This window comes from Gavia stellata, chromosome 7, assembly GCF_030936135.1.
Source record: "Gavia stellata isolate bGavSte3 chromosome 7, bGavSte3.hap2, whole genome shotgun sequence".
NCBI classification, from domain to species: domain Eukaryota; kingdom Metazoa; phylum Chordata; class Aves; order Gaviiformes; family Gaviidae; genus Gavia; species Gavia stellata.
In genome coordinates this window covers 9,437,946-9,449,902 of record NC_082600.1, presented here as the reverse complement: position 1 = coordinate 9,449,902, position 11,957 = coordinate 9,437,946, and the positions used below count along the sequence as shown (strand labels likewise).

General features: G+C 47.0%; 2 protein-coding genes across 2 annotated transcripts in view; both read right to left on the bottom strand.

The window, feature by feature from the left end:
• Positions 1-663: 663 nt before the first annotated feature.
• AKAP5 (A-kinase anchoring protein 5) lies at positions 664-2,061 on the bottom strand. Its single transcript, XM_009819927.2, has one exon. It carries the CDS (start codon positions 2,059-2,061, stop codon positions 664-666), a length of 1,398 nt encoding a protein of 465 aa, XP_009818229.1.
• Positions 2,062-7,120: 5,059 nt separating this feature from the next.
• Positions 7,121-11,957, bottom strand: part of MTHFD1 (methylenetetrahydrofolate dehydrogenase, cyclohydrolase and formyltetrahydrofolate synthetase 1) — a 43,402-nt gene continuing 38,565 nt past the window's right edge. Inside the window, exons 27-28 of the mRNA XM_059819238.1 lie at positions 8,228-8,336; positions 7,121-8,053 (exon numbers count right to left, since the gene is read on the bottom strand). Of these exons, the coding sequence (XP_059675221.1) occupies positions 8,247-8,336 (90 nt within the window). The 3' untranslated portion in view covers positions 7,121-8,053; positions 8,228-8,246. The remainder of the gene's footprint in view (positions 8,054-8,227; positions 8,337-11,957) is intronic.

Genomic DNA, 11,957 nt, shown 5'->3' with positions numbered 1-11,957 from the left:
CTTGTGACAGGGGAAGAGGACAAATGAAAAACATCGCTCGCTGCAACCATCCGGCTTCACATGATGCGACAGCAGGGGTGACTGCGGTTTCTGGCATCTGTACGTAGCGAGTACCCGTTTGCAATACTAAACACCGGCCTATGCCTGTCTGGCATTGACATCTTCATGTTAACATTGCAGTCGCTTCACCCTCTCTCATCTCCGCCGAACCCCAGGGCAAACCTCCAGCCGCGTCGGACGTGCCCCTAATCCAGCCCAGCAGCGGGTTGGGCGCTCGCCACCTCTCGGGACCTTTTGCTAAACACACGGTACATACAGATCTACAGCATGAACACCGGGGAAACCTGGCATGGACGACAGCAGAAACATGACCTTGACATAAAGATGCCAATAAATGAAAATACACTCACTGCAACACCTTTGTTTTTCCACGGCTGCAGTCAATGGCGGTGTCTGAAGCCCCAGCCCCAGGGGACACGCTGTACATAGCAGGGTCTGCCCCACGTCCCAGGATCCGTTTCACATAGACACACAACTGAACGGGCATGCAGAATTAACTACACCTCGGCCCCGGGAGCCCTTCAAGCTCTCCACACACACCCCAGGCCAAACGGAGCTTTAAATCACTCCCTGTACTCTCTTATTTTGGGGGCATCACTGCCATCACAGAAAACTGTTGTGTTTATTCTGTTCCAGGGCCATTTCGTTGACCAGCTGCTCTATGGATGACTGAATGGCCGCCTTCACGAGGGAAGACGCGGTTTCTATGAGGAGCAATTCGTACTGCTCCCCAGTTCTGTGCCCCTGGTCACCTGGACCTTTCTCCTCCGCCTGGGGACTGCCGCCAGCCTCGGGGCTCTCTTTTTTACCAAAATCAAAGCTCCCACTTGACTTTTTATTCCCTTTTTGCTTATTTCGGTGCAAAACTGGGGACGGCTCGTAGGCCTGGTCAGAGTCGGTGTTATCAGAGTCCTCGGCTTCGGTGACGGTGATGACAATGCCGACGCCGGTGCCCGTATTTGCTTCTAATGTTACCTGATGGCTGGAGCTGCCCTGCACGCTCGCTGCATCATCTTTAAATGCCAACTGACTGAAATCCTTTACAGTCTCTTCGGCTTTGCATTCCTCAGGAAGATTTATGCTCTTTTCTGATTCATCCCCTGCAGGCAGCTCTTTGCAGATATTAGGGATTTCCTGCAGCTCAGTGGTTTCAGGGGCGCTGTCGGGTTGATCCTTGGAAACGGGTGCTTCGGGAGCAACTTCCTGGCCTTCCGCATGGAGCGTGGTTTGGGGTAGGCTCCCCTCCTGCAGTTCTTCCTGGGCTGTTTCATTAACTGTCTCTGAATCAGTTATCTCCGACTGAGCGGTGCACTCCGTACGTTCCTCTGCATCAGGTGTGGGCTCTGTCAAAGGCTCGCTTTTCCCAACAGAGTCGGTGCTTTCCTTCGCCGTATCCCGGTCCTCCTCTGCAGAGACCAGGCTGAAGGATTCAGACTTGTCCGTCGGCGCCAAGTCCTCCAGCTCTTCACTAGCTTTATTCAAAATGCCCATCACTTCATTTGCTTGAACACTGCCCTCCGACTCCTCCACTGCTTCAGAGGGGCTGGGTTTTTTCTTGCCTCTGGAGAACCGCACACAGGGCATCTTTACCCCAGAGCTCGCCCGTTTCTTTGGGAAGCCTTGAGCGCAGCCCTCCTCAGCATCCGTCTCCAGCTGCACTTGGGAATCAGAGGGCACCTTCTTCCGCGAGGAGGATTTCTGCCGTCTACGAGGTCTTGCGAGGTTTTTGATGGCTGCCCAGGCTCCTTTGGAGGATCGCGACTGATTAGAAACCTCTGCCGCCCCTTGGTCAGAGCTGACGCATTGGCTTTTCTCCTGCGAGGCTCCTTCGCACGCGTCCTTCACGGTCAGCCCCTTCTTACAGGACTTCTTCCGCTTCTTAAAACAGAGCATGGAGGGTTTTTCTGCCTGTTCCTCTGACGGGGAGCACGTTGCCCCTGTGCTGTGAGTCTCTACCTCTCTCGGGTTCTCCATTTGAATTTCCTTAGTTGCCTTCGCCATATTCGCTCCTCTCCTTTGTTTGCGCTCTATTACCGATTTTCTTGATTAATGTGTCAGACAGAAGAACTGCAGAGATGCTTCAAGCGCATTTTTTCCTGAAATTGTTTTCCAAATAACATTAGTTGCTTTTTAACGAGCGGATGTGGGAGCAAAGAGAAGTTCTGCCGAAGCTATCGCATCCGCTTTGTAACTCCCACTTTGTCTTATTACTCACTTGATCATCTCTCCAAGGACTCCTGGGTAGACGTGAAGTTGAACAGGCTTCTCCTTGGCTTTGCTGGCCAGAGTCACTCTCACCTCCAGGACAACCCACTTCAAGTTGTGCTCGGTCTAACCGCACGACTATTTAATTGCCAGTCTGACATTACTTTTGTTTCCCCCAAAGGATGACAAATCAAGCCAAGAGTTAACAATTTTTATTCACCCCACGGACCTGGAAAGAACTTGCACTTCCTGAGCCGGCTGCAATTCCACACTGCACGGGGAGCTTGACTGAAGCACCAGTACGGCCAGTGGCAGCCAGTGGCTGTTTTCTGCCCCCCAGTGACACGGTCAGATGCTGCTTTGTCTCAGCTCTGCTTTCTGCTTCACTTCCCCTCGCAGGTTCTGTGCGGTTTGCTGCGAAGCATGGCCGACACTTCCATCTTTTATCTGTAACACAACAAACGGACGGTAAGATCTGTAGAGCAGGTTTTTTTTTTAGAAAGTATTAAAAAGTACTTATTTTTTTAAAGAATATTCCATTTCGGGAGGCAAACCAGGGCTGGAAAAGCTGTTCTGCCTCTGGATGCACCGTAGCAGTTTTTTCCACTAATTAGCATCGTATATCCAAAGGCAAAATAAGGCCACCAAGATGTCAACCCAGTGATGTTCCACCACAGAAAATACTATCTTGCTATTTTGTGTGGTAAAAGGGGATTATTTTCTTTTTAATTGCCCATATTATGGCAAATATATGTTACACACGCATATATTTTATTCTCATACGGTTAGCTAAATCTTTTCCCCGTTGCTCCATATACACTCATAGTTCCAGCTAGGGAAATTACACCCTGAGACAGCAGGTATTTTTATCTTTAATGCACCATATGACACTATGCAAAAACACAGAATACAAAAAGGAGGCTCATGGAATACAAAAGCGAAATCACATGGCAAGAAGGAAGCTTATTTATACTACGTGCATGCCTTCCATGGCAACCTCAACTAACACCGCATGTGTTCATCAAATATATGACACTGTCAGAGATATGTCACCCCTTAAAAAAAAAAAAAAAAAAAGAGAGAAGCGCTGCCTCAAAACATCATCAGAACATTTTTGGATGTGAAGACGCCAAAACGTGTTACCGCGGAGAGACCAACTTGGCCGGGACCGGCTGGGGGACCCCCGGCAGCCCTTGCCACGCTGTTTCGCACGCGGCTTCTGAGCAGTCAGATGACAGAACGGGGGCTCCGGCGGGGCGCGCTCCCCCGCGGAGCAGATGTGGGGGTTTTAGATCTCTTCTTGAAAATTGATTTTAAGTTTTGACGGGGAAAACGAGCTAAGCTGACAGAGGCGCGGGCGAGAGGGAAGCCCGCAGCAGCCGGTGCCCCCAGCGGAGCGCGGAGCGCGGCTCGGCCGCGGCCCCCGCAGCCCGGGAACTTTTGGGGGCGTTGGCGGGTGCCCGCAGCGGGGGCAGCAGCCGCCCGCCGCCGCCGCTCCCCCCCCCCCGCCCCGGGCAGGGGGGACCCCCGGAGGCCTCCGAGGGGGTGGGGCGGCTCCTCGGGCAGCGACCGCGGCCGCAGAGTCCGCCCCGCGAGCCCCACGCGTGTCGCCTCCCCCGCGGTCCCTCCGAGGCCGTGCCCGCCCCCGCCGCCCTGCCCGCGCCCTCACCTGCGGCCGACTCCCGCGCCGCTCCGCGCCGCTCCGCGCGGCTGCGCTGCCACCGCCTCCCGCCGCAGCCGCGCCCCCCGGGCCGGCGGGGAGGGCGCTGCCGGCAGCCCCCCGCCCCCCGCCGAGGCGGCCCGCCGCCGCCAGCCCCCGGCCCGCCCCCCCGGCACCGGGGCGGCTCTGCGGGCACCCGCTCGCAGCCTCCGAGAGCGCGGGGCTGGGGAGGGGGCTCCGGGCCCCCGGCCCGGCCCGGCGTGCGGGGCGGCATCCCTCTTCCTCCAGGAAAGCATCTCTCCCTGCTTGCAGATCGGCATCCCTTTCTTTTTGCAAGTTAGCGTCCCTCTCTTACGGGAGAGCACCTCTTCTTGCGGGGCAGCACCGCACCCCTCCTGGTGGAGCAGGACCCCTCTCCCTCTTGCGGAGTAACCTTTCTTCCCCTCCAGGTTGTGCGCAGCAGCAGCAGCCGCACAAACCGCAAACGGCACACAAGGCAAAGGTCTTCCTGGGGACCGAGCTGCGGTTTTCAGTTTGGAGCCCAGGGGCAGCAAGATGCACCCTGAGCGAGCGGAAGCGTGCTCAGCAGGAAGGGACTGCTGGCACTGGGGGAGCCGGCGTTTGCCCGGCTATGGGGGAGGGAAGGGGGTCTCGCTGTTGGCAGCTGGTTTTTTTGTCCCACCCGAAACCCTTGCAGCTTTAAGCACACTCTGTTTGGGTCCCTGCAGGAGCTACACCTTCGGGGGGGGTGAGGACAGACAGTTCTTGGGTTTAAACTAATCCTTGCCCAAAATACCAGAGAAAGTGCCTCTTTCATACGAGCCTTTTTTCTCCAAAGCAGCTGAGATCTGACTTTAAAAAAAATTGCATCTCCAGCTGTTATGATTGATGGTAGGGCCTCCGGAAAAAGGAATACCAAGTGCAGCTGATGAACTACATGAAACTATAGTTTGAGATGCCTGAACGTCCCCATTCATCTCCACGGGGAGCTGACTGACGCCCACAAACGTTTTTAAGGACATTAACTACTTCACAGCATGTTTGCACATAAGAAACCAGGCAAAGCAGCACACTTTGAACTGGCAAGTGGCTTCCAGTGTAGGACAGCCTTCGAAAAATACACCTGGCCTCCCCCCTCATGGGAAAAAAGGTACAAAATGGGTTCTTTTGCCCAAAATTTCAGCCAGGAGGGCAGAATCGTGGATCAAGCAACCACAAGGAATTGCCTTTTTAAAAGCTCCCCTATGAGATGTGTTTGCTCACGTTCGCTTAGGATAATAATCTTCATTTGGAAACAGCTTCTCTCCCCGGGCTGCGCGGTGGGTTCTAATTACAATCCACTGCTGTATTAAAGCTGAGCAGGGCCCCTCGCCATGAGGAGATTTTCCCTGGTTGCAGCAGGAGGGAGTAAAGCAGGCAGCAGTAATGAGGATGGCCAATGTGCATGCGCTGCCTCGGGGGTGGCATGAAGGAGGCAGGTTCTCATCAATCCCATTCAGAAATACCTCGCGTGGAATTCAATTATTCCTGCTGCTCCAGGGGAAGATGGTAGCACTGAAGGCTGTGGTGCAAGAGAAATAAATAACAGGGTCTGCAGCAAGCAGAGGACCTGGTCAGAAGATGGATAAGCTTGAAGGAAGATCCTGGCCCAGCTGTAGGCTCCAGTTTTCTTTCTGGGCCCACACTGAAGCACTGGTGACATGCAGCAAGCCAGCCAAGCAATGCTGTGCCCTTTTTCTTTTGGCCCTATCGCTAGTAAAAGATCTGTGTTATTTCTTACATGACGTGATGCTGGACTCTCATTACAGCACAGCTGGGGGAACCAACGGCCATAACACCAGCTAAGGGCTCTGGGCCCACAAATAGCCCACAGAGAACAAATTCGTACGCAATTAGTTTTTTCTCTAGGCAACGGGAAGAGAAGAAAACCTTCTAATATTTAGTCAGAAGAAATTAAGTGTCCTTTGTGTCCTATTTGACAGGGCAAGAACTAGCTGGCATACTTGGTTGCAGATGAGAGAGTTAAGAAGAACCAACCTGTTTATGAATCGGTCCTGCAAGACCTAGGGTGGGGACACTGGAGAGCTCACAGCCCAATGGGCTGAAAGTGCAGGTTAGAAAAGCATTCCCCACTAACCTCTAGAGATGCTCAGGGCTATTTTTTGGCCCTTATGCTTTGTTGGCACCATTGCCCCCGCGTGTAGCAAATCCTTCAGCAGTCGCATGCCTGAGCCACTGCTTTACCTCACTGCAGGAGACGGACTAGCAACCTCTTGAACCATCTCTCTCAAGCACATGTCTATGATCTCATGCTAAACTAAAAGGAGGCTAATCTTAGCATAAATTTGCACTCATCCCATCTTTCACAAGCATAAAATGAAGGTGGAACACAGAGCGCTCGCAGGAAAGCAGCGTAACAGGGAAGATTAAATGTAGGAACTGACAGCAGACTTGGCAGCATCAGCTCTGGCAACCTGCTTCAAGAGAAGGCTTGGCCGAGGTGCCGCAGGCAAAGAGGCGCTTTCAGCCAGGCATGGGGTCTGGGGCAGCAATTGGGGAACAGCCCTTCTGACCCCCTGCAAGTGGCCTGTGTGTGCTCTGGCAAACCTGGCTGCCAATACTTCTCAGCTGAATACCAGCAAAAAGACAATTTTAGGAGGCTGTGAATGCATCTTCAATGCTCTTATGATGATTTAAGCTATTCTCTCTGCTTCTGTGACAACCAGGTAATTTTTATATAATTATTCTCCCCTCCTGAATAACTTGAGAGATATAGATATCTCTCCTTCCATATATATACACAGTATCTGTGTACTACAGCTGTGCTCTTACATTGGTGCATACCTACATCCTGATTCTCCCAGTCCTCACCAAAATCAGCATGTTTTTAGATTCAATTCTGATGCAAGCAGATAGGCCTTGCAAGTCTTAATCCAGATCTTCTGCAGTCAACTGCAAGTATCTCAAATTCACGGAATAATTCAGGCAGTTTATTTCTTATAGGTGACACACATCGTCTAGGAAAGGAAACAAGATTAAATGCACACACACAGTGGTGCATTGCAGGCAACTTATTACTGCAATAATCACTCCTACTTGTCAATACAAGGATTGCTGCTGTGTACAGTTAATCACAGAACTAAATTCTACCTCAGTAATCTCAGTGCATACATTAAAACCCAAAAAGCATTTGAAGTATTTACCAGTTTATTTGTATTAGTTAAAAAATTGGCAGCAACGGTATTTTTATGCTACAAAATGATTTCCGGCCTGCTGACAAAACCTGCTACAAGTCACTTGATCACTACTCACGTTGTCTCTGTTCACCAAAAAGGTACCTTAGGAAACAAGGCTTGTCAACGGTGTAACTGTACTTATTGTTGAGCATAAAATGGTTCAAAAGACACATTTGGTAGAAGCCACAGATATGGGCCAGAGATCCAGTATCTACAGATCTGATATCCAGAGGTTGGATTTCCATTAACAGTAGAATACGGTAGTCACAGCTGGGCTTTCTAAAAGGGAAATTTGATGTGTCTCAAGTGTCTGCAGGAATAATTCACAGCAGAAGCTAGGGTAAGCACTTCTGGAGAGAGATGAGAAGCAAAGGGGATTCCTACTTGTTTCCTCTTCTAAATTACATTGGTGCAGCTTCAGAGCACAGAGGTTTCTTCCATAGTGCGAGAAATGGAATATGGAATTCAGTATGGCAATTAGGAATATGCAGTGTACAAGACTTTCAAGATAATACATGCTACAAAACCCCTATGGTTAAGACAATTAAGTCTCAAGACTGTTCCAAACTGCTCCAGCTTTAGGATTTTTAATTATTAAAATCATGTCACTTAATCAAAAGAGGTCACTAAACCAAAGCTTCCGTATTCTGCTTCAGCTACAATTATGAAGTGGGAGGTTTGTAGAGGAATTATGCTTTATATGCTCAGTGTCAACTAGCTTGGAACACAGTAGTTTAACAATTTTTACAGATTAAAAGTAAGCGGTTGATTCTTTAGCAATCCTCCTTCCAGTCGCTTGCACTATATTCTCAGTCATATCTTGTTTTGACTTAAAAAAAAAAGATCACGGCATAATTCCGTTTACATGACTCATCAGGTGTTCTTCTGGCAGCTAAAAGAAAAATAAATTTAATTACAATTATATAGTACTGCAGGCAACTTTCAGGCTGAATTATAATCAAATGTCATTTGGAAACATATGGCATAATATGAGATTGGCTTAACTCCATTATCTCAAGATGAGAAGTAAAGCCCAAATATTGAAAGCCTTCAAGAAGGCACCTACCTTTGGTTAATAATTCCTTTCAAAAGAGCCCATTTACTGCTCCTGTCACAGGGTCCAAGTCTATATCATAGAAACAGGGTCTTGTAGGAAGTCCTGGCATAGTGCTCATCTGGACAACAAAAGATAAAATGTTAAAATGGAAGCAGCATAGTTTCATGCAGAAGATGTAATACTAAATCACTGCTGAAGACTATGATGGCAACAGCCGATGCAGCTCCTTACACACGTACATACTAGTTGGATGATGGTCATGTAGCATACCGTGAGAATCAGGAAGTCCTGGCTCAGTAGACAGATCTGGAGTTTTTGGTTTTTTACGATGAGGATTTAGTTTGGCTTCTGCCTCTGCCAGTGACTGAGCCCAAGATTTGGCAAAGTACTTAAATACCCAGCTGACCAGTTAACTGTTAGGTAAGCATTCATGGACTTTGCTGAGGTGAGACAATAATTACTTGTGGCAGTTTCCTGGTTATTAAAATGAGGATACATGTTTTAACACAACTTTGCCAACTGTAAAGTCTCAGTTGATTACAATTCTTCAAGAGTCTAGAACTAGAAGTGTTAAATATTCAGGAATAATTACTGTTGAGAAGAGAGTTTAAATAGTTTGGTGGGATTTTTTTTGTTGTCGTTGTTGGTTTTTTTGGTTGTGGTTTTTTTTTTTTTTTTTGTTGTTTTTTAACTGGGATAAAGCTTAAATAGAGATTGAGAGGTCAGTTCTCCTGACTGGAACATTTCTGAGGCATGCAACTCAGAAGGGCTGTGCAGTGGCAAAACTGAAGCTAGCAAAACAGCTGCCAGCACCACACCTGCCTCAGGCTAGCCCTCTCCAGTTGTCCCACTGCTGAGCGCCTGCTTTCAGAGCCACAGAACATAAGGCCAGCAGGGACTACGCTTGGCCTGATTTACTAATGCAGTTGACAGGATTTCCCCTTTCCTAACTCAGCATTTAGCCCAGCAGCACATGTAGGCTAACATGGATGCTCTCCAAAGGTGGGCAACTCATGACTATGCTTGACAGTTTGTGCCAGTGGTCATTCATCCCATAAATAAAAATTTCAAGGTCTCATTTGCTATCTGCATCATCAGATGCATCTGATGCATAGCCTCAGCTATCACAATCAGTATTGTTATGCCTGTCTCCATTAGATTAAAGATCTCTTAGGCAACCTGGTATTTTCTCCCTGAGCAAGTATTTTCCACACTAATCAAATTAATTCCCAATCTTCCTTTTGATAATAAGCTAAGCAGCACAGACGCAAAGCTCTACTGGTTAGGCGTTTTCTGCAGTTCTCAAAACTGTTCAGGGAGCTTTTGGAATCCCATCCCATTTTCCTAAGCCGTTTAGAAGTGCTAACACAAGTCCCATATGTACCGTACCACTGCAGGTCTTGCATGGCTTGTGCAGAGGTAAAAATCGCTTTAAGTCTACTCTTTGTAATGAATTCCAGGACTGCACTAGGCTTTTGTCAGAGCTGCTGCCTTCCCAGACAAAGAATAGCAGGGCTACAGAGAAAACCCCCATTCCTTGTCTTTGCATTTAGTTGTATGAATATTTTGCTCTCAGGAGCCAAGGTATTAAGAGATCCAAAGTGCCTGGAAGGGTTTTCCTGTTCTCGTCATAGTCACTGACGGTCTCCGGTCATGTAGAGTAAGAAACTTCCTATTTATTTACATATCACTGAAGAATCATAAGAGCCTTCCAGATCTCCACCTACAGATTCAGAAGGCCACAGCAGGAGCCAAGACAGGGACATTAAAAAGAGTAGGAGGTGCCATATCGCTGAAGATGGGCCTGACTTTACTATTTCTTGCACTTTCTATTTTGAAAAGAATGGTCAATTTTCCTCCTTTCCTATCCATAGGGCAGCCCACAATGGCTACTCTGCTATCTATTACTGAAAGGCAGTCTGCTTACACCCTGAATTTCTATGCAGTACAGGGTAATTTCCATCCAGGCTACTAATTTGCTGTACAAGTGTCTACAATGCTTAATGCAGTCAGTTATTTCCAGAGCTGAAGAAACAAACTTCTCCCTTCATTATCTTCCTCCCCTACAATGCCACATGTGCTGAAAAAGAACACAGGGCAATTCACACTATTTACTTACCCAATACCAACTAGGAATGTATTATTTATTGCACTTGTGGAACTTCTGAAAAAATGCTGTTTAGGAACTACAAAAACAGCTGAATAAATAATTTCTTTTCAATTCATCAGCAGCACTAGAAAAGAAACCCAGACAATTTGAGCCCAACGATTTATTTAACTTTCAGTATCTTTCATGCTCAAAGTTAAATCTAGATAATCTTTGAAATTTTATTTCTGTTAAAACCTCGAAGTATTTCATTAAAGTACAACAGCTTCAACTTTGAGCCAGAAAGGGAAAAACCCGAAACTCAGAAACTGAGAAAAAATAAAACGTGACATACCTCTGTGATTAACTTCAGATAACAAGAATATGCATGGACCAGTGATTAATTTTACCTCAAATTTCTCATAAAAGCTTCTGTATAGAGCTACATATTTGCTGCATTTTCAGCTCACAGTTCAATGACTGCTGCCAAAAATTTATTCTGAGGCTAACACACCTTCTGCTGAGTGGATTTAAAATAGTGATCCGATTCAAAATGCCCTGGATTGCTTCTCAAAAGGACATATCTTCCCTGGCTTTGTAGACACCACAGAAGAGTTATCTTTATGTACCTAACTATAAGACTTAACAGTTAATTCTGGCAGAATTAACATCATGATTTACTACATGTCCAAGAAAACATTAGGAATCTGGGAAGGGAGCAGAAAGGAATGAGTCCAACTTCATAGAAACTGAAGACATCAGAAAATGTTAATTTTAATGTCTGAAAACATCTTTCTCTTGTGTAGCTCATTAATGCTGTGTAGCCTTTCCTTCTCCAGTACTTATAAAAAAAAAAAAAATCATTGTTTGGATTAAATCCTGGCTTGCAAAAAAATGCCATTAATAACAGGAACAAGTATGCTATCTTTCATTTTATCCCAAAACACACATTACTCAGATGGATGAGCCAGACTTTAATCAGGATGTGGTTATTTTATTTATGTTGGGTAATCTGGAAACCCATACCTGCCTTTTTTTAAAGAATTAAAAGATAAAGATATCTAATATTTGGCTCTAGCTAGCATTTGAGGGAAGAAGGGATCCAACTCTTAAATCAGCAAATTTCATCATCTGAACCATACAGCCCTAATGCTTTTGAAAGCTTATCAAAACAAACCTGTTGCCATGAAGACTTCAGAAGAAGGTTCAGGCCCAAAACATAAGAAAAAGACAGAGCTGCTTGCTCCAGCTGCTCCATCCCCTAAAATAGTCTAACAAGTTATTTAACATTTGCCCAGAAGAGATTCCCCAGATAAGATTTCCAGTGGATACTTTCATCCTAACATTGTTTCTTTGGATGCAAACCTGAACGTTAGTTCATTTTTCAGAGAGCTCCTCTTTCTGCCAGGCAATTCACATCAAAGCTATTCCAGGATACCTACTTCCATTGTAGCTACTCTCTCTCCCCTCAGCTGACATTATGCCAATCATGTCAAAGAACAGAAACTAAAAACTAAAAACTCAAGGGCATAGTGAAATGAATTGTTGGAACTGATGCAGGTCGAACAGCAAACAGATGGTCACCAAAACCAGGAGAACAAAATGGGAGAGGAGACAGACAAATGATTAACAGTACAGGTCAGCTTCACTTTG